Genomic DNA, 23,491 nt, shown 5'->3' with positions numbered 1-23,491 from the left:
GATTCCACTTACATGAAGTACTAAAGTACTCAAATTCACAGAGATAAGAAGTAGAATGGTGCTGGGTGCGAGGAGAGGGGTTGAGGAGCTAGTGTTTAATGGATGCAGAGGTTCAGTTTGAGAAAAAGAAAAAGTTCCAGAGATGATAATGGTGATGGCTACACAGCAATGTGAGTGTGCCTAATGTCACTAAATGCTGTACTTAAAGGGAGTGAAAACGGTCAACTTTACACTGGGTGCATTTTACCACCACCACCACCACAACAAAAACAATGATCAAAAGCCAAAGGTAATTTTACCAAAGCTGTGGAAATGTATTAATCAATAAATGGCAAGTCATTTTCACATACGATACCTCCTTCACAATCATTCAAAATTCAGCTGCAAAGAGCACAAAATGCTGAATGGGCTATTTTAGGAGTGGAATATGTGCAGCCTTAGAGACCTCCTGGAGATCTGCCCCAGCCTGGAATCCATGGTCAGAACAAACTATGGCTACAGGCTTAGCAGCCATTCCATTTCTAATGCCCAATCTGATTCCTCCCCAGGACCAGGGATCAGGAGGTGGGGCCTGAGCATGAGCCATAGAAGTTCAGAGGGGCCTTTCAGAGCTGCTCGGCAGCACCAGCTGTGCCCTAAAAAATCAGCCCACCTGTAACCTGAAAAGAAGTGTCTTGTTTCTGCACCCCAGCAAGACTCTACATGCAAGGCTGTGCATGAGGAAATTTGTCTTTTCCAGGTTTATGGAATTTCAAGTTATGTCCATGTTATTATAATCCTTATAAGTCCTGACTTCATATAGGGCCAACATTTAGGCAAAATCAAGGCAGTAAATGAACTTCTTGGGAGATATTTACATTCACATAAGCCAATGTGCCAGGTCAGATCACATTTCCCAAAGGCAAGATTCCAAAGTGTGGTGGGAAGAGGAAGAAACACAGGTAGACAATGGCTCACCTGTGCAGCCAAGAGTGAGCTTTCACTAAACCATCACCTCACACCTAACTTAAGGTTTCACAACACAGTTCAGGTAAAATTTCACAAGTATTATGAGAGTTAAGTATGATCTGGAAAGACAAACATGTGGCCAATTTGTGGGGAAATCTGAGTATCCATCTCCTAAATGGTTAAAGATGCAACAGAATAACAAAGATGATGATGAATGACAGTGAAGACCTCTGACTGCAGTATGCGGGCACAGCTGCAACTTCCAGATCACCCAGAAGGAAAGCAGCTCAGATGCTGTTGTCAGACAAGACAGTGAGATGCCAGGTCCCCAGTTTCACACAATCCTGAAAAGTACAAGACTCTGCTCAAGGAAAAATGAGGAGAAGACATCTCACTTCTGAAAAAAGTATTCTGAAGAAGCAGAAGCTCTAGATAAGCAGCAACCAGGTAAAAGAAGCAATATTTTCAATTTAAGCTGCTTGGTTTTGTCTTTCAATGCGGACTTTATTTATTAATAAAAATTGCATATGTTTAAGGTTACAACATGATACTTTGGTATAAATACACACTGGGAAATGGTTACTGTAGTAAAACCACTTAAAGTATCCTCTACCTAATATAGTCATCCTATTTAACATGTGTGGTGAGAACATTTAAGATCTACTCTCTTTGAAAATTTCAAGGATACAATACAGTCAAATAAGGATTTTTTTGAAACAGTCTAAGGCAAAGACATATCCAGGATCAAGTTTATACAGAGCCCTTCAGCTCTTGACACTGATATACCTGTGGCAATACCTTTGTAAAGATACCTGAAAGCCTTACTCTTTTTACACTAGTTTAGACAAGGGTAAACTATGGAATAATTTCATGGCATTTATCAATACAAAATCACTAAACACATTAAATCAGTTCTTATTAAAACTGCTACAATGCATACTAAAAATAAAAGGAAATATTGTATTAAAATAATTTAAATGAAGAGCAACAAATTATCTCTGGAATTCATAAAACAATGTAAAACTTCAAGTTTCATCTCAAATATCCTATTTTCTTTCATACCATTAACAAAAACTATCTATAAAATATAAGGAGTGAGTCTATATTTAGCATGAATTCTCTTTATATTTTTCTCTAGCAAACATAATTATATTGAATATAATTAGATAGGTCTTTTAAAATTAGAATCATTGCCTTTCTCATTCTCTGCTCTTAGATATAGTTTTATAGATCCAATCTCTGAAGTTTACTTTTAAATACAAATTTGATGTAACTGAAGGCATTAATGCATGACAACAAAAAAATTCCATAAACCACACTATGGGATTTGGGCATGAAGACATTGAAAATCAACTTGATACTTTTAATACTTATTCTTGAATATTAATTTAATATTTTACAGTACAAATTTAGTGGTTATTATGTGACAGCCTATGGCTAAAAGTTGTCAAGGACAGTCCACACTTGATCTCAAAAGAAAACTTTTCATTATTTATTGGTAAAGTTTGCTTCAACAACAACAAACATGGCTTGATGCAAAAGCAAGCTTCTCTAGGAAGGTGTAAACAATCCCAGTTACAAAATTTGTAATTTACAGAGAACTTTCCCCAAATGTTCCTGATTCCTCAAGAGAGGAACACACCGTGGTACCTAGTGACACTCACCTTGCGGTAGATCATATGGCACACGGCTACTCTCAGCCTCATCCCCACGCGCTGCATGTGGTAGAAGCACAAGTGGTGCAGAAAGGCCCACACGAGCACGGAGGCGCTCAGCCCCGCCGCGTAGCTGTAGGCTTCGTGCAAAGCGGCAGAATCATTGGGATCATAGTTTTCAACATAACTAATCATTTTCCCCAAAAATATGGGTTGAACTACTCTGGTGCCTTCCTAAAAGAAAAGAAAAAAGTCTTAATTAGAAATGTCAGTTTTTCTTTATACAAGATTTACTTTTATCATTCAGTTCAGTTCAGTTGCTCAGTTCTGTCCGACTCTGTGACCCCATGAATCGCAGCTCGCCAGGCCTCCCTGTCCATCACCAACTCCCGGAGTTCACTCAGACTCATGTCCATCGAGTCAGTTATGCCATCCAGCCACCTCATCCTCTGTCATCCCCTTCTCCTCTTGTCCCCAAACCCTCCCAGCATCAGAGTCTTTTCCAATGAGTCAACTCTTCGCATGAGGTGGCCAAAGTACTGGAGGTTCAGCTTCAGCATCATTCCCTCCAAAGAAATCCCAGGGCTGATCTCCTTTAGAATGGACTGGTTGGATCTCCTTGCAGTCCAAGGGACTCTCAAGAGTCTTCTCCAACACCACAGTTCAAAAGCATCAATTCTTTGGTGCTCAGCTTTCTTCACAGTCCAACTCTCACATCCATACATGATCACTGGAGAAACCATAGCTTTGACTAGATGGACCTTTGTTGGCAAAGTAATGTCTCTGCTTTTGAATATGCTATCTAGGTTGGTCATAACTTTTCTTCCAAGGAGTAAGCTTCTTTTAATTTCATGGCTGCAGTACACTTTTATCATTAGCATGTTTAAAATACATTTTGACAGAATGCTATATTTGTGACTAATTTAAAAGAAAAATATGTAGATTTATTATCTCCTATAAGACAAGCAGCCAACAGTTTAACCTTAAGGCAAAATTTTCCATTCATAGTAAAGCCTTAGTACATTGTGCTTAGCAAAGCGTGGATGCTCAACAAATATCACAAACAGGCACAATACCAACTGAGCCTTAAGATGAATAAAGAAAAAGGTGGCATAAGAAGAGGAAGAAATCTGCTTCCACAGGAACAAACCTGCTGGCAGCATGCCCCTGTCCCCCATATTCTCAATGTCCCAGCCCAATAGAAAGTCAATGTGGTTCACACATGGGAGACACGCTTTCATTACCTATTTCATGAATCCTTATGAACTGACACACTGGCACAAACACATCCACCCTTTTCTACCCCAAACTCCACACGTAGATCCAGGGAATGGAAACCAGCTTTGGCTAGAGTACCACAAAGAAACCAGGTTTGGCAGCTCTGCAGGCTCTCAGCTCCCGAGAGCACTGCCTCAGTATGCCTCTACCCTCTAGAAGTTGGAATGTTCTTTGGAGTAAAAAATTAAACATGGTGGAGGCCAAGCTAAAAAATCATGTCTCCGTAGTTCTTGGTCCACCATCCACTGAAGTTGGTGGTTTGGAAGAAATGTTACCAATCCTCTCTTCCCCAAGGCCTAAACCAATTGACTCAGGGTGCACTGAGGCTTCCACCCTGAGTAAGACTTAGGGACAGCAAGTTTCTTTCCCAAAGAAAAAGGCAAAGGAACGGCAACACCTACCCACCCTGCCAAACAGCCACTCCACCTCACAACCTACTTCCTCTCTCTAGTCACCCCATGAAGGCCCCCTTCTTCCTAGGTCCCCTTCTTCACCATCAAGGAAAATCATTCCAAAAATCCAAGTTACCAAAACTAAACACATTGGGCCGCAATATCACTTCCTCCACAGACTTCTCAAAAGACAAAATGTTAAAAGTTTGGAAGTCTTTCAGAAACAGGGCTTTTCCTTTTTTGGCAATCCCGCCTTACTAACACAGACAGGGTAAGCTTTGTTTACCTGACAGGTATGCTTTGATAGCTCTCTTCTGTCTGTCTGAAGCTAAGGAACTCACACACAAGAGGAAGGAAGGAGAATCCATAACACCAAACCCACCCCCCCCCCACAAAAAAACAAAAAAAAAACAAGCATTTTTCTGCTCAGCCAACCAGTGCTTGATCAGGATATTGATCAAAAGATGTCCCCATCCTTCCCTTAGGGGTCTCATTAAACCTTAACATTCCTGTCTTGTTCTACACAAATGGACACATGCACACACACACGTTAATAGGTTGCACCAACTGCCTCTCCCTCCATGAAGTCATGGAGATTTTCATCTACTATAGAGGATAAAGGGAACACTATTTAGTTGAAGAAGTGTAAGTAGATGATCAGAATTGAGTAAAATGTAACTGATACATTTCCACCATGTCCTGTCATCCATCCTAAGAGGCACAGAGACTCTTGGAAGAGTCCTTCACACAGTGGAGTGTCAAACACACTGTTTACAGATTCCTGAGATGGAAATGTGGAGGCTCACACAGAGAAGCAAGGACATCAAACTGTACACACAGGCAGTCCCAGCCAGGGTGCCACCAAGGGCAGTCCTGTGCTGGAGCCACAAACCACCAGAAGCCCAGCAGTAATATCTCCTGCCAGGAGCCACCACGGGAGATCCCACCCATGACAAGGTCATGTGGAAGAGATCTGACGACCAAGGCTGATCAGAACTCAAGGGACCCCCTGAATCTGCTCAAGCATCTACTTCAAAACCAAAATCTGTCTACTGTTTATTATATTATGTCTTTCACCAACTCTTCTGTCATTAACAGGGGGCTATTCCCGACCACCTTTCTCTGGAAAAAATCAACCTAGGGCTTTAGTTAATAAGTCTCCTGGGCATGATAGGAGTGTTTCAATTCAAACCCCTCTGATCGCTTTCTAGCTTGCCTGACAGGCTTATCTAGACTCTTGCAGTTATGCATGTGACTGTTCACAGTCTCCCAACCATGAGAGACACAGGAAGCCTAAAACATTCTAGAAATATAGAGCCTTTCAAAGAGTTAAAAACTATTAGGGTAGTGCTGGTGTAGGATTTCATTGTTAAGCCAATGCTTGCTGCCAAGTTCCCATATCCCTTATCCATTGTGCACCTGCAAGTGCATTGGTTAACATAGTTTGAATGTAAGAAAAACAAGTAGCAGCCTAGGAATTAACCACATCAAACCTTTGAGCTAATTGATTCTTTCTTTGTTGTAACTTACTGCACCTTTGCTCTGTGAGAATGTAACTCTGATTAGCACTTTCTGAGGCTGACATAGACTAGAAATAGAAAGAAAAAACACTTCAAGGGAAAATAAGTTTTCTGGGTGAGCAGCCTTTATCAAAAAAGGATCACAAAATGTCCACAGGCCTCCAAGGCCAGAAGAAATCATACACAACATTGTTTATGGGAACGGTATGCAGAAAAAATCCTGGTTTTGATAAAGACAAAACAGATGTAATGCTTGGGCTGACTTTGTATGACTTTGCATCTTTCACTTCCCTCTATGTACAAGTCAAGGTATGTAAGTTCCTTTTGAAAATAAAGTTATGGGCCTCGCTCACTGAAGCTTGGTCTCCCCGTGCCATTTTTTTTTTTTTTTCCTTTTCCCTCCTATTCTCTCCCTGTTCTTCTTTCAGGACTTCTTTCATGACTCCTTGGGGCACAGGGGCTCTCTGAGTTCACTTTTTTGCCTGGGATTCTAAGACCCGATCGGGAAGGCTCCCTGCGTCTTCACCAGGGAGGGGGGGTCCTGTGTCCTCACCCCACTGAGAGGGTGCCTGCGGCCTCCAAGAACAGACCAAGTTCCATGCCAGGAGCTTTATTGGCTTTCTGTGTTTATCAAGGAAGATCAAGCCCTGCTCTCTGCTCTGCTATCCTTTCACCTAGGTCGTCATCCTGAGGGTACCCCTGGATTCTGCTGGGGCTGGACCCTGGCAGTCTGCCATCCAAAACTTTTCTGAAACTTATGATTCTATTTGGGAAACACTGTTGCCTGTTACTCAGCTCTCCATTTGAGCCTAATATCCTTGTAATTACAGGAGAAATAAGAGTAATAGCACTCACCAAAGATAATATTGATAAATTCAATAAATCTAGCAAACAGGAATGTAAATAAAGGCAGGTCATTACTGCCTAAGCACATCTAGAGTTTTTCACTGAGAAACAATATTTAATAACCTAGTTGAGGGACTTCCTTGGTGGTCCTTTAGCTAAGACTCCACACTCCCAATGTAGGGAAACTTGGTTCGATCCCTGGTCAGGGAAGTAGATCCCACATGCAGAAACTAAGACCCGGCACAGCCAAATAAATCAATATTAACAAAACAACCAAAAAACAGTTGGAGAAATAGCCTCATTAAGGTATAATGCCACTTCATGGCTCATATCTTCCACTCATCTATGAATTCTTTTTATTCTTGATAATGATTATTATTTAATTGGGATAGAAAATTTCTTATCTTTCAAAAAGATAACAAAGGATTTCAAACATGAAATGTTACTGATGCAATTTGGAGGGAGAGTCATTTATTATTTTGGGACTTTCTTCAATGGCTCAATGGTAAGGAATCCTTCTCAATGCAGGAGTCACAGGAAATGCAGGTTGAATCCCTGAGTTGAGAAGATCCTCTGGAGGAGGAAATGGCAACCCACTCCAGGATTCTTGCCAGGATAATCCTATGGACAGAGAAGCCTGGTGGGCTACAGTCCATGGGGTCACAAAGAGTCAGACAGAACTGAGTGACTGAGCACACATACACAACTTTGCCTCCAGCAAGGAGCCGTCACGGCAATTTAGAGAAGTGATGAAAAGTATAACATACAAGGAATTTCCATTCTGGCATAAGTTGCAACTATGGAAAACAGAAAATTGATATTATGCTCCATATGAAAAATAGCAGCAAGTAAAAACAATTTTCCCATAATTTCTCTCAAAAAGAAAAAATAGAAAGCAAAATAATGAATAGCACAAAATTGTGAAAACAAAACCCCAAGTACATATAGAGAGTAAGAAGTCACATATTAAATATGATTCTTCAAAGCCTTCAGAACACACAGGGCACAAATGACTGAGACCATCAAGGTAGACTGAGTAAATGCAACCCCTCCACACACAAGGAAAGGTTAGAGATGGAGAGTCGTTTAACGGGACAGCTGGCAGCAGCATTTGTAATCTGTGAGTGTTTCCATTTCTGACATTTGGTACAACTGCCTGAGGCAAACCAGGCAAAAGTTTGTCCAGCTACCAGAAGATTAACTCCTGCATATGCTCAATGCTCTAGTCCAAGTATTAACTCCAAATGAAACAGTGGTGTGAATCCCAAGGATAGGCCGAATTTCAGAAGACTCTTCTTGCCTTGGAGAGTCTCTCAGAGAGGCAAGGAGTGGCTGTGGCTCACCCTGGGGACACAGACACTGGTGGCAGCCATTCCCGGGAGCTGCCCCCACCACGTGTACACTGGTGTGGGCAGACACCACCAAAGAATTCTCTCATCTGTACATTCCCGATTCTCACCATCAACTAATAAGAAATAAAACAACTGAGAAAATATTCATTATCAATCACGAAGCTAATCGAATTAAAACTTTCTTGATAAGCAGGAACAAGGTCAAACACTGTCCCTTAAACCTTTCCTCTCTGACATCAATCTATACCACACGTATAATCTTTCCACAAACTGATTGAGAATATAGTTCTTATTCTTTCATAAGAATTCTTCACATCTCTTAAATCATAAAGGATCTTTAAAAGAGCTGAATTTAATACCACAACATCCATTATTCAGGATTATCTGACAGTCTGAGTCTCTGAGGCAGACTTTTTATTTAGGCCACACCCTGTGGCATGCAGAATCTTAGTTCCCAGTCCAGGGATCAAAAACCCTCATATCTGCGTTGGGTGCATGGAGTCTTAACCACTGGACTGCGAGGGAAGCTCATGGTAGCCATTTCTTGATAGAGTCTTTGGTATTCAGCCTCCTGAAAGCACCTGATATTGGGTCCCACCTTTTGCTTCTTAGGATAATTTCTTGCAGGGTTCGGTTAGAAACTAGAAATTCTGCAGTGGATAGAATTCCTCCTCCAAGTTAAGGTACTTGAAACATTTCTCACCCAATTTCCCCACATCTCATTCATGGAAATAAACACACAAAAATAGAAGCAAGGTAACAAAGAAAAACACTTGAGTGAAACATATAAGCAGAAAAGAGTGAGCTTGTAGGGAAAAATTGAACAGGCAGTTAATCTTTAGAACTGGGGGAGTTCTAAAGTAGAGTTGAGAAAAATCCAGAGATGAGGAGTTAAAGCAGTGAATCTGTGAAATCATACCCACCAGCATTCTAGATATCCTAGCCTTCACTCCTCTTTTACACAGTGGTCTTCATCCTGACTGTACCTTAGCATCACCTGGGTGGGGATAAGGGCACTCTGATGCCTGAGGTCCAGCCTCCAGAAACTGGCTTAGGTTCAACTGATTAGGGTGGAGCCTGAAGACTCCTCTCCCTGAAAGAGTCTGGATGCAGAAACTAACCCCATGTAAGCATCTGCTAACCTCCACCCTTGCACTGTCTTGGCATCTGAGCCTGGAATGAAGACCTGCTATGAAGGAGTTACAGTGATCACAAAGAGTTTTAACCAGAGTCCCGTGACACATTTCATGCTTCCAGAAAATTCCTTATAAACCCAAGTCCATAGATTACAGCATTGAAATTGAACATTTTCATTCTGCACAGTAGGAAAACTAAAATTTCAGATAAAACTATATTTAAAAAACATTAATAAACAGATGAGTCAAAATTAGCCTGGAATATTATCTCTAAAAGGAGAAGGAGAATTAGAATAGAGCTAACAAGAATCTCAGCCTTCTTTAAAAGTAGCCTTGTCTTGATTTTGGAATCAGGAAAACATTATACAGAATTGTAATTATAAAAGAACTAATTTTTTAAAAGGCAATTCCTAAAAATTCAGAGTAAATTTAAATAAAACTACCTAAATATCTACCCATCCTGTTGGTTCAAAGAGCCATACAAAACAGAACTATTAAAAGTGGTTTTAAACAAAACAATTTGAAAACACATTCTCTGAGTGATACACCCACGTGAAGACAGTATGAACTGCCAAAAGATAAATCTTACTATGTTTTCAGAAGTCACATTATAAGGTAAAACTAATGAATAATTATGTTGATATCATTGGAAATTGGGCTTAGACATGAGACAAAGAGAATAGATGATGGGAGAAAAGAGATATAGATATAAGCACAATAAGATGAAGTAAAAAAACTAGTGTCCTGTATCTGATTTGGATTGGAAACACCCATATAAACATATTTGTTTACCTTAAAAATGTATTCAGGATGGGCAACATATGTATACCTGTGGCGGATTCATTTTGATATATGGCAAAACCAATACAATATTGTAAAGTTAAAAAATAAAATAAAATTTAAAAAAATGTATTCTAACTTAGTCTAATGAAAAAAAGCCAAGAAACAATAAGCGAGAGCAATAAGCCCCTCTAACATCCAGACTATAGTCTTTAAATACCATTTCACACTAAAAGAAGATAGGGCTGCTTGGAGAAATGGATGATTCCAGGGCTGAGCAAATGCTGTACAAAATGAACTAGAAATATCCTGTTGCACCAGAAACCAAAAACACCAAAACAAACAAAAAAAGACATTAAAAAAAATAGCCGACTTCTAGAGTATGTGCAAAAGACTTAGGACCCAACCTGAATATACTCCCACTGCCCAAAGATGGCCCAAGGTTGATATAAGCATAACAAATAAAATGGACTGAAGCAGATCAAAAATGCTTAAATCCATGAGCTCAAACTGACATTCACAAAACCAAACCAAACAACCAACCATGAAAACTCACTAGCCCCTCTCCTCACTAGAGGAGAACCAATTTCCCATTTTGAAAACAGGTTTTAAAAATGGAAAAAATTATTTTCCCCTACTCTCCCTATAAACACTATAGTTCAGCATTAACCAAAGATCTTAGAACATCCCCATTTTGCAACCCTTAATAAATAAATGGACCTTAAGCAAGGATCATGAATAGCTCCAACATCAGACACACACACACACAAGATGTTATGTACCTTATAAGGGAGATATACAACCCTATCTCCTACATAGATGAAAGGGGTGAAAGAAATCCAAATGAGCTATATCAAACTTCTAGACCTAAACACCTACCTAAGGTGCCAGAGGAACAAGTTAATTGACACAGGGGGAGATGCGATCAGCCAAATCCAGGCTGTGGGAATCTCTACAGGTCAAACAACCTAGAGGCTCGGGGTGGAGGGGGACAGAAAGGCAATCTGAATAACCTGTGTCAGCCAAGTGTACCTTATTTAATACTGCTTCCAGCAGAAGAGGGGAAAAGACCACTGTGAGCACTGGCTAGATACTAATGATATTAAAGTTAATATTTATGCATAAAACAATAAAGTGAAAGTGAAGGCGCTTAGTCGTGTCCAACTCTTTGCGACCCCATGGACTGTAGCCTGCCATCTTCCTCCGACCATGGGATTTTCCAGGCAAGAATACCGGAGTGAGTTGCTATTTTCTTCTCCAGGAAATCTTCCCAACCCAGGGATTGAACCTGGGTCTCATTCATTGTAGGCAGATGCTTTACCGTCTGAGACACAAGGGAAGTCTATAAAAATAATTTTTATGCTAAATATGTTTAGTGGGGGGAGATTCCACATCTTTTAAAGATACATACTAAAATATTTATGGATAAAAATGATTTGATGTCTTGGAACTTCTTTAAAAGAATCTTGGGAAGTGAGGGTGAGTTTCAGATGAATCAAGACTGCTCATTATGGCAATTATTGAAGCTGACTTAGGGTGACATAGGGGCTTATTTCCCTTTACCCTTCTGAGTTCTTAGCTGAGGATCCCTGTAATAAATGACAGAATATCAAGAGAAAATAAAACAGAAGTTTATTAATATGTATATTTCTGATATACATGCAAAATAGCAAGAAGAACTGAGTAACTCCCTGAGATAGCCCAAGCCACCACCTTAAATGCCATCTCCCCCTAAAGACAAAAGAAAAGGTGATGGAGCACCAATGAGAGGTTAGCAGGAGAAGCAGCTTAAACTACAGCAGGGTTGGGTGTGTTATACAGATTTCATCCTTCTTGAAGACTGTCCTCCAACAGGATTCTGCTGTGATTTAGAGCCATCCTTCTTTTTCTGGTACAGAGAGGGAGACACCTTTACAAATGGAGATTTCCTTTATCTGTGTAAATGTCCCTCAGAAGAATAACTTCTACTCTGTCTTCAGAGTTTCTCCTGTGACTATTCTGAAAAACACAATCAACTCACAACAATCTTTCTGCCAGAATGCCCTATTCTGGAGTGACACATTGTGTTACCCTTTCATTCTATTCTATTTTTGTATTTTTGAAATGTTCTTAAAAATCTATAGGAAATTAAAAAGAAAAAAAAAAAAACACTATAGAAATCAGTGATAGAGGGGCCAGAGCTGTTTCTAGAAAAGCAGCTCCTCTTGGCTCTGAGCCTCAGTGGAGGCTGTGGGAGGAGAGGACAGAACACAGAGAACAGGGGTCTAGCAGTCAGAGCACCATGCCTCAGAGACCAGGTCAGCCACCTGCCAGCCACAGGACCCCAAGCTCATCGTGTGCCCTCCTCAGCCCCCAGGTCTTTATCTGTGAAAATACCTGCCTTGCCTCCCTTGGAGGAATCCTGGGACAACTAAATGAGCTACAACAGCGCAGAGTGCTCTGAAGCCACCATAAAAACAAGGGTTTTTCATCACTTTTATTATTAGAAGTCCTGGTAAGAGATTTACTCTATTCTTAATGGCAGAGGCTGGATTCACACAAGGCTTGGAAAACTCATTGTTCCTCACAGGCGACCACAGTGGAACAAGAACTCTTGAGAAAAGTCATGTGTAAAACCAAATTGTCTAGACTATAAAGTTTCACTTCTACCCAGATTGCTGCAATTTTTAACCATTATGAATGCAATCTTGCAAAAAGAGTCTCCTACTTCCCTGACTACATAAAGAAAATGGATTGAAGGGGATGGAGGAAACAAGTGAAATAGGTGAGGGAACTTAAGAGGTACAAACTCCAAATTATAAAATAAGTAAAAGGGGATTGGGGACAAAAAATAAATATATAAACTTTTTAAAATAAATAAATCATGGAATTATATAACATAGGAAATATATTCAATAATATTGGAATAATTTTGCATGGTGACAGTTGGTAACTATACTTATCATGTACTGTATAGAATATTAAATCACTAATGATGTATACCAGAAACTAATATAACATTGTAAGCCAGTCATATTTCAATTTTAAAAAATTCTTTTAATTTTACATTAAAAATTTACATATGCTTAGAAAAAGAAAAGAAGGTGGATATAAAACCCTAATTTATAACTCAAGGTCATCACTGTGGATATTACTAACACCTAAAATTCTGGGAGTTGGTGATGGACGGGGAGGCCTGGTGTGCTGCGATTCACGGGTTCGCAAAGAGTTGGACACGACTGAGCGAGTGAACTGAACTGCACTGAATGGCTAATGGCTAATGTTATGCTCTCAGGAACCAGCAGGGTGCACACAGCAGGTCTGCTCTGCAGGTCCCCTTCTGCTTGGCTCAAGGCCCCCTCCTCCTCTCCCTTGCTGTGTGGTCCTCAGTGGTTGCTCTCAGCCCACAGTGTCTTTGCCACCAACAGACACTCCACAGATTCCTGGGTTGAGCAAAGTGAGGGACACATGGAAGAAAGGATTGGGAAATAAATGCAAAGACCACTCAGCTCTAGGGGAACCAGCCGTGAGTCGAGGCACAAAGCACACTGTGGGATGCAGAGGATTCTGTTTACTTCCTGCCCATCAGCTGAGCTCCAAAGTGAACATTTACACACACACATGAGCTTCCCACAGCCTCCACCTGGACCACAGACCATCAGCAAAAGTGGCTTCAAACAAAGGCCAAGTGACCAGACAAGTCTGGGCCACTTCTAAGAGTCCTGGGAAAAGGACACACCTCCCGGCAACACCTCCCCTCTCAGGGGAAGGGACTGGGTGAACCCACTCTGGATCTCTGAGGTCACCCCACTTACACAGCAGCAATGGAGACCTCACCTCTCAGAGAGAAGCACTGATGACCTGGGGAGGTGGTCTCTGTGACTCAGGCCCAGGCAGAGGCTTCAGGCTCCTCCTCTCCACCCTGAGGGCCCTGGGCAGGTGGGACTTGTCCTCCCCACCCACAGTACCCGTGGAGGTGCACACAGTGACCATAGGTGCTGGGAGCTCTTTGGCTGTTCTGTTCTAATTAGGGGTGACAGGCAAGTGCTCCTTAGCCTGGTATTTATTTCTCTGAGAGGTAGAGATACTCCTCAGTTCTCACAGGACAGCCCATGGAATTCTCCAGGCCAGAATACTGGAGTAGGTAGTCTTTCCCTTGTCCAGAGGATCCCAACCCCGGGATCAAACCCAGGTCTCCCTCATTTCAGGCAGATTTCTTACCAGCTGAGCCACAAGGGAAGCCCTTCTCATAGGACAGAGGTTTTCATATCTCAAAATCCTAAAACCCTAAAAGCCTCACTCTGGACTGGCATCACCCTGCTTTCTCCCACTGGGGCTGCCGGGAGTACCTAGGAGGCCCTGCTCGTGCTGTGGGTGGAAAGACCACACTTCTTGGGATCATGGATGAGCCACAGGGCATTCTGTGCACCTGAGGGATTAAAAGAGGGCCTGAGATCAAAAAGGAAGCATGTTTGTGTTTTAGAAAATCCTGGGCTGAGTTTAGATCTTCCACCATCTAAAATATAAAGAAGAACAAGCAGTATAGATTGATCACAACATGGGAAGTTGCTTCATAAAATCAGTTATTAACTAACTAGCACTGCTGCTAGTGCTAGCAGTACTGCCACACAGATGAGCCCCTAAATTTACGTCCTCTACTCCCCACTTCTCTGCCATGACCACCCAGAGACCAACCTCCTGAAAGGGCCCAGGGCTCTACCAGTTGCACCTTATGCAGCCCCAGGCCTGGCCTTCCTGGACCCCCAGCAGGAAGTATTACTGGGGCTGGACAACTTTGAAATCAACACTCCCAGCACCACAGCGGGGAGGATTCCATCTCAGGAAGAACCCCAGATCCTGTGGCCTCTCCCTCTATGTCTGTTTCTCCCATGAGCTGCCACAGCCAAGACCCAGGATTCATATTAGAATGGGATCCATCCAAGTTTTAGTGACCCCACTCAAGGGGCTAACAGCCCAGAACAGCAAGAAAAACCAGTAGCTCAGTTCAAATCCAGCCACATGGGCTCTACTTTGAACCCACCTGACTTTAAGACTCTTTCGCATCTGGTACCAAAGAGAAACTAGAGAACCAGGGACAGCAGAGAGAGACCTGCTCCAGGATATGATCCAGCATTAAACCCGGAGGCCACTCATCCAACCAGGCACCTGGCATGAGCCACAGGCAGACACTGAGGCCCCAGGGTTTCCTGATAAGAATTCATGAGAGCTCTGCTGTGTGAGGTCAGGAAATCCTGCACAAACAAATCCACACCAGCTTGCCACCTGTGTATTTCAAACAGACGTACTGTGACTATGTGGAAATTCCATGACTGGGACAGCTGCACATGGGACAAAGAAGAGCTGGGGCAGTCTGACGGGCTCCTGGTCCCTGTCCCACCCCTGTCCTTCACAAGGCACTGCAGTAGCTAGGTGGTCAGTGCCCTCTCAAAGGCGGCACCCTGTCCCACATACCTGTCCCACCCTCTGGCACAATGGCCAATCCTCTTCTGAAATCAGTGAGAACTCCATCCCCCAGGACCATCCAGTAACCTGGGAGCTGATGGATTCTCTGGTCTCTCCAGTTGTGTGGGGTGGACTTCACCTGCCCAGCTGCCCACTGCCCACAATGCCCTTCAACCCAGCACAGCCTTTAAACAAGAGCCACGCTGTCCACCTGTAAACCACCTGGCCCACCCACCTCACCACAACACGATGGACTGAGGACAGCTCACACCTTCTCCACCTTCTCCACCCCTTTCACAGCACCTGCATCTTCCACCCGTCCTGCTCTCACACACTCACATGCCGCCCATGTCCCTAAGGCAGCACTAAGGGACCACAGAGAGCACGAGCCCCCCAGGGGGGTCTGCAGCAGACCCCCAGCAGGCTCAGCCAGAACAGGGGGGCTGACAGCACTGTGTCCCCAGGTGGATTGTCCTCTGAGGGATCTTGACCCAGGATCTTCAGGGTCATGGAGGTCTCTGACCTCACAACTTTCTGCCTCTGGTTTGCCCTGCACATTCCCTCCTACACCCTCTGCCAATGCCAGGATACCAGGATCCTCCTTCAACTAGGAATCAGCTCCCACAACCAGGGAAAGAAAGCAGCGTGGAGGGTGCACAGAATTCACGGTGAAGCTGGAGCTCCTCCCCACGGATGCTTTGCTCACAGTTCCAGCCCACGGGGAAGGGGGCAGCCTGGGGAAAGGTGTGCTCTTAGGAGTTCTGGGCAGCTATGGACTAGATGCTGGGTTCTGTTCCACTGGAAGAGGACAGGTGATGATATCTTCTCAGAAAAGCATTTATCAGATGTGACCTGGTCAAGGTAACAATTTTTACCTTGTTAAACTATAACAAAGTGCCATAAAAGGTACTTTATTCTGGGCTCGGGTCCAAATTACCTTCCTCTAAATCACAGGGCACATATTGCCTGAGGTTGCTGGAATCTTCTTTTGGTCAAAGATCGTCAGCGTTTATACTGAACACCAGGAACTTTCTACCATAATATAAAATGTCTTTTATTTCAAGGCTATCCTTCCACAACACTCTTTAACCAGTTAAAAGAAGAACAGTAACCCCTGGAGTCCAGTTCTCACCATTCTAAAGATGAATACAACCTCTGAGCTCTATCATGTTTCCATGAGGGTTTATCCTCAGACCTTAGACCACTGGCCTCTCTCCCCACCGGCCCCGTCCACCTCAGTACAGAGATACATACACCAAAAAGCAGTGCACAGTATGAAAATCTTTTACCTCCAGAAATGTAAACATTCCCCAAATTAAATAGGATTTCCAGTAACACTTTACGATTGCTTTCACTAAAGAGGGTTCCTGTGCATCCTTCTGGGCTCTCTTAACTTCTTGATCCCAGTACCTGTGATACAAAACAAAGCACAGTAAAGAACAGCGTGTCCACCAAAGGGAAAATGGGAGAGGGACAGAGTGGAAGATAAGCCTTCACTACAGGGCACTCTGTGGCTGCCCCATAGATGCTGGCTACCTGCTCACAGGGCTCCTAAAAGATAAGCAGTGCAGACTCTGAAGCACCAGAGAAACAGGCCTTGAGGGAAAAGTTCCAGATTCTGGAAACAAGTTCCTGCCAAGATTTGCTGGACTCACAGGTCACAAGCAGCTCAGGCGGGCAGACTCCCTCCTCCAGGGACCCCAATTCCGGGGACAGAGCTTGGCCTCCAGGGCCGTGGCTGTGGGCTCCCTCCACGCCCACAGATGTACAGGGAACACGGGCCTCCAAAGTGGGCTAAGCCCAGGGTCAACCTGAATGGCTGAGCGTGCAGTGTCAGGAGAGGAGTCTCAGAAGAACCCAGAGGAAGGCAAAGACTCCCCCAAACCTTTAGCCCCACATGGAAATTCTCACTCTTTCTCCCCTTCTCACTGATGTCTGTGCTCACCCTTGCAGCTCTTCTCCAAGGTGCTGGGAGCGATCTTCTGGAAGCACCGAGTACATGTCATCTTGTTCTAATTTCCGTTTGTGACCAATTTTAAACAATGGGTTTAGCCACCTGTTAAAAATTAAAAGGACAGTGACATATATTCAAATTACATGTCTCTAATTAGAAACCTACATTCATGGACATTATTTTTAAAAAGTCTACATTTTATATATATAAAGATATGGGGAAAATTAGATATATGCTTAAAAACACACATACATTCTAGGTATAGGAAAGTCATGCTGGCTTATATATTACATAATTAAAGCAGCCTCTTTGTGGCCTACTGAACATACATTGTACATCTGCTTTAAGTATTAAGAAAAAAAAATATGTTTAGAAATCAAATAAAGTAACAGTGGGTCAGGCATGCAGAATAGAGCTGAATGGCCATTGTGGGTAAGGCTGCAGATATGTTCCTGTATTCCTGAGGACTTAAATCTTCTGAAATGTATCAGATTGAAGGATACCTACATGTGCTGCTGCTGCTGCTGCTGCTAAGTCACTTCAGTCGTGTCCGACTCTGTGCAACCCCATAGACGGCAGCCCACCAGGCTCCCCCATCCCTGGGATTCTCCAGGCAAGAACACTGGAGTGGGTTGCCATTTCCTTCTCCAATGCATGAAAGTTAAAAATGAAAGTGAAGTCGCTCAGTCATGTCCGACTCCTAGCGACCCCATGGACTGCAGCCCACCAGGCCCCTCCATCCATGGGATTTTCCAGGCAAGAGTACTGGAGTGGGTTGCCATTGCCTTCTCCCCTACATGTGCTAGTGGTAAAGAATCTGCCTGCTAAAGCAGGAGATGAAAGAGATGCTGGTTCAATCCCCAGGTTGGGAAGATTCCCTGGAGAAGGAAATGGCAACCAACTTCAGTGTTCAAACCTAGAAAATCCCATGGACAGGGGAATGTGGTGGGCTACAGTCCATGGGGTCACAGTCGGACATGACTGAAGTGTCTTAGCACCAGTCATATTCAAAGCAGTTGCAAACTTGAGGTCTCAAGATCTCCTTAGATCAGTTGTCAACACAGAGAAGTTTTTACAGGGAGTTATGTTATGGACACGACACCCTGAGTCTAACAGGCTCTGGACCCTGAACTACTTACAGTCCTGTCAGAACACTCATGTGAGCCTCTTTCTGAACCCAGCCTTCTGAAGACAACCTCAAGATAAGTAATAGCTTCCCAACTAAATGCAATTGATTCTTCTTATGGTCCTCCTCGGTATCACTCTCGGGAAAATTCATTTATTTTTAAAAGTAACATTCAAACATCCAAAAGAGCTGGAATTTTACTGATTGTTGGATCTGTCACCATCAGCCTCAGTCGGGGAATAAATATTGCCCACCAGACTTTCAGGGAACTTCAGCTGACAATATCACCAAACTACAGTTTAATTCCACCATGCCCAGGCTTCTGCCCAGGGACATCAAGGTTGCCCCCACTGCCACCACACCCCTGCAAAGATGTATGTATTAGTCAAATCCCTGTTTTCTGGGGGTCCAACCAACCATTCACTATGAGCCCTCCACCTACAGGCATGGCTGATTCTAGATAATTACCATACTTAAGGGCTCTGAGGACTGGATCATACCAAACATGGAGGGCCCCGGCCATGTGCAAGTACCCTGGATGGAAGGGCACCACCATGAGCCTAAACAAGACTCAATAAAATTCAAAGACCGTGTGTGTGCCCCTGAGGGATGTTTGTTACTCAAGGACCTTGTAGCAAGGGCCACCCATGTTGGGCCATCAGCTGTCTCCAAGAAAACTACCAGGGGACAGTGGGCTATATATGGTTCACACCCAGATCAAGGTTACATTCAGATTTTAATTACACTCGCACAACCTGTGAATCAAAGGGGGCCATTCATCTAGTCAGGAGGGGAGCTGGGCTGGTAATAGCAGGTGTCACTCTTGTAGGCTCCCTGGTGAGCCTAGCATGAGAAAGAATTTATATAACCTAAGTGTAAAAAAACAAGAAATTAAAAAAGTCAAAAAAAAAAAAAAAAAAAATACTATGAAAAAAAAAAGTCAGAGATTGGCCTAGGTAAGTAGAGAACCCAGTTCTAACCTTAGAATGACAAAATCCTCAGTAGACCCTCTGGCCCACATGACACTTGACCACTGCAAAGCTCTTGAATCCCTGCTGGTTGATCAAGGGGGAATTTGTCCCCCAACCATTTCCTGTTGTTTTTATGTTAACACTTGTGGTTAGATAGAAAAGAGCACATCCCAATTGCCAGAGAAAACTGCTTGCAGACAAAGACAAATATCATACGGTATCACTTACACATGGAATCTTAAAAAGCAGTATAAATGAACTTATCTACCAAAGAGAAACAGAGTTACAGATGTAGAAAATGAACTTATGGTTACCAGCGAGGGAGGGAGGAAGGGACAAATTGGGAGACTGGGACTGACATACATAAACTACTATATATGTATCCAACCCTTTGCAACCCCATGAACTGCAGCCCGCCAGGCTCCTCTGCCCATGGGGATTCTCCAGGCAAGAATACCTGAGTGGGTTGCCATGCTCTCCTCAGTGGATCTTCCCAACCCAGGGATCTAACCCAGGTCTCCTGCACTGCAGGCGGATTATTTATGGTCTGAGCCATCAGGGAACTATATATAAAAGAGATAACTAATAGAACCTACTGTGTAGCAGAGGGAACTCTACTCAATTCTCTGTAGTAGCTTTTATCTTTTTTAAAGAAAAGAACCTTTTAAAAATAGTGGATATATGTCTATTGATTTACTTTGCTGTACTCCTGAAACTAACACAACACTGTAAATCAACTATACTCCAATAAAAATTCTTCTTTAATAGAGAGAAGGTCACTTGGCCAAATACTCAAAACAAGAAGGGCCTGGCTGAACAAATTTGTGACAGGAACAAAAGAATGTTCCCCAGCTTCCCTGGGCTTCTAAGGCCATTCTTAGAACCCCTTAAATTATTCTCCTTTTCTGGCTCTTGGGCCCATGATTCTTCAATTGTCTCATTAGTTTTATCTCTTAGAGAACTGAGACAACCAAGTGGCAGATGGTCTTTACCCAAGGCTATGAGCAACTGGGACTCTATCCTGGTGACAATCAGATTCATTTTGGTGGAATCAGGAGAAATCCACTCCTCTAAACCAAAGCAAAAACAACACCCAGTTATGGATGTGACTGGCGATGGAAATAAAGTTCGATGCTGTAAGAACAATATTGTATAGGAACATGGAATGTTACGTCCGTGAATCAAGGTAAATTGGAAGTGGTCAAGCAGGTGATGCCAAGAGTCAACATTGATATTTTAGGAATCAATGAACTAAAATGGGGTGAAATGGGCGAATTTAACTCAGATGACCATTATATCTACCACTGTGGGCAAGAATCCCTTAGAAGAAATGGAGTAGCCATCATAGTCAACAAAAGAATCCAAAATGCAGTACTTGGGTGAAATCTCAAAAATGACAAAATGCTCTCTGTTCGTTTCCAAGGCAAACTATTCAATATCATGGTAATCCAAGTCTATGACCCAACCAGTAATGCCAAAGAAGCTGAAGTTGAATGGTTCTATGAAAATCTACAAGACCTTCTAGAACTAACACCCCAAAAAAGATATCCTTTTCATCATGGGGACTGAAATGCAAAACTAGGAAGTCAAGAGATACCTGGAATAACAGGCAAATTTGACCTTGAAGTACAAAATGAAGCAGGGCAAAGGCAAACAAAGTTTTGCCAAGAGAATGTACTGGTCATAGCAAACACCCTCTTCCAACAAAACAAATAAAGACTACACATGAACATCATTAGATGGTCAATACCAAAATCAGATTGATTATATTCTTTGCAGCTGAAGATGGAGACACTCTATACAGTCAGCAAAAACAAAACCAGGAGCTGACTGTTCAGATCATGAACTCCTTAGTGAAAAATGCAGTCTTAAATTGAAAAAAGTAAGGAAAGCCACTAGACCATTCAGATATGACCTAATCAAATCCCTTATGATTATAGAGTGGAAGTGACAATAGATTCAAGGGATTATATCTGATAGACAGAGTGCCTGAAGGACTATGGACAGAGAGAAGTGACATTGTACAGGAGGCAGTGATCAAGACCATCCCCAAGAAAAAGAAATGCGAAAAGGCAAAATGGTTGTCTGAGGAGGCCTTCCAAATAGCTGAGAAAAGAAGACAAGAAAAAGGCAAAGGAGAAAAGTAAAGATATACCCATGTGAATGCAGACTTCCAAAGAATAGCAAGGAGAGATACGAAAGCCTTCCTAGGGATCAAGGCAAAGAAATGAGGAAAATATTAGAATGGGAAAGACTAGAGATCTCTTCAAGAAAATTAGTGAAACCAAGGGAAAATTTCATGCAAAGATGGACACAATAAAGGACAGAAATGTTATGAATGTAACAGAAGCAGAAGATACTAAGAAGAGGTGGCAAGAATACACAGAAGAACTATACAAAAAAGATCTTCATGACACAGATAAAAATGGTGGTGTGATCATTGGACAACAGCCAGACATCCTGGAATATGAAGGCAAGTTAGCCCTTGGGAAGCATCACTATGAACAAAAGTAGTGGAGTTGATGGAATTCTAGCTGAGGTATTTCAAATCCTAAATGATGACACTTTTAATTGCTACATTAAATATGCCAGCAAATTTGGAAAACTGAGCAGTGGCCACAGGACTGGAAAAGTTCAGTTTTCATCAATCCCAAAGAAAGGCAATTCGAAAGAAGGTTCAAAGTACCACACAATTGCATTCATCTCACATGCTAGCAAAGTAATACTCAAAATTATCCAATAGTACATGAACCATGAACTTCCAGATGTTAAAGCTGGATTTAGAAAAGGCAGAGGAACCAGAATCAAATTACCAACATCTGTTGGATCATAGAAAAAGCCAGAGAATTACAAAAAACATCGACTTCTGATTTATGGACTATTGCTAAGTCTTTGTGTGGATCATAACAAACTGTGGAAAATTCCTCAAGAGACAGGAATACCAGACAACTTGACCTGCCTGCGGAGAAATCTGTATGCAGGTCAGGAAGCAACAGTTAAAACTGGACACAGAAAAAGAGATTGGAGAGAGGAGTATGGCAAGTTCGTAGAGTTCCAGAAAAACATCTATTTCTGCTTTATTGACTATGCCAAAGCCTTTGACTGTGTGAATCACAAAAAATTGTGGAAAATTCTTCAAGAGATGTGAATACCAGATCACCTGACCTGCCTCTTGAGAAACCTGTATGCAGTTCAGGAAGCAACAGTTAGAACTGGACATGGAACAACAGACTGGTTCCAAATAGGAAAAGGAGTACGTCAAGGCTGTATGTTGTCATCCTGCTTATTTAACTTATATGCAGAGTACATCATGAGAAAGCCTGGGCTGGATGAAGCACAAACTAGAATCAAGATTGTCAGGAGAAATTTCAATAACCTCAGATATGCAGATGACACCACCCTTGTGGCAGAAAGTGAAGAAGAACTAAAAAGTGTCTTGATTAAAGTGAAAGAGGATAGTGAAAGAGTTGGCTTAAAGCTCAACATTCAGAAAACGAAGATCATGGCATCCGGTCCCATCACTTCATGACAAATAGATGGGGAGACAGTGGAAACAGTGGCTGACTTTATTTTTTTTTGGCTCCAAAATCACTTCAGATGGTAATTGCTGCCATGAAGTTATGACCAACCTAGACAGCATATTAAAAAGCAGAGACATTACTTTGTCAACAAAGGTTGATCTCGTCAAGGCTATGGTTTTTCCTGTAGTTATGTATGGATGTGAGAGTTGGACTATAAAGAAAGCTGAGTGCAGAAGAATTGATGATTTTGAACTGTGGTGTTGGAGAAGAGTCTTGAGAGCCCCTTGGACTGCAAGAAGATCCAACAGGTCCATCCTAAAGGAGATCAGTCCTGGGTGTTCATTGGAAGGACGATGTTGAAGCTGAAACTCCAATATTTTGGTCACCTGATACAAAGAGCTGACTCATCTGAAAAGACCCAGATGTTGGGAAAGATTAAAGGCAGGAGGAGAAGGGGATGACAGAGGATGAGATGGTTAGATGGCATTACCAACTCAATGGACATGAGTTTGGGATAAACTCCGGGAGTTGGTGATGGACAGGGCAGCCTGGTGTGCTGTGGTTCATGGG

General features: G+C 42.5%; 1 protein-coding gene across 1 annotated transcript in view; it reads right to left on the bottom strand.

Moving 5' to 3' along the window:
* The window catches only part of LOC129624649 (ATP-binding cassette sub-family C member 4-like), a 158,996-nt gene that overhangs the window by 128,944 nt on the left and 6,561 nt on the right, over positions 1-23,491 (bottom strand). Inside the window, exons 2-4 of the mRNA XM_055542804.1 lie at positions 17,295-17,405; positions 16,639-16,759; positions 2,613-2,837 (exon numbers count right to left, since the gene is read on the bottom strand). Coding sequence (XP_055398779.1) covers positions 2,613-2,837; positions 16,639-16,759; positions 17,295-17,405 — 457 coding nt within the window. The remainder of the gene's footprint in view (positions 1-2,612; positions 2,838-16,638; positions 16,760-17,294; positions 17,406-23,491) is intronic.

This window comes from Bubalus kerabau, chromosome 12 (assembly GCF_029407905.1).
Source record: "Bubalus kerabau isolate K-KA32 ecotype Philippines breed swamp buffalo chromosome 12, PCC_UOA_SB_1v2, whole genome shotgun sequence".
Taxonomy (NCBI): Eukaryota; Metazoa; Chordata; class Mammalia; order Artiodactyla; family Bovidae; genus Bubalus; species Bubalus kerabau.
The sequence above is the reverse complement of the archived record's forward strand: the minus strand, read 5'-3'. Positions and strand labels throughout refer to the sequence as shown.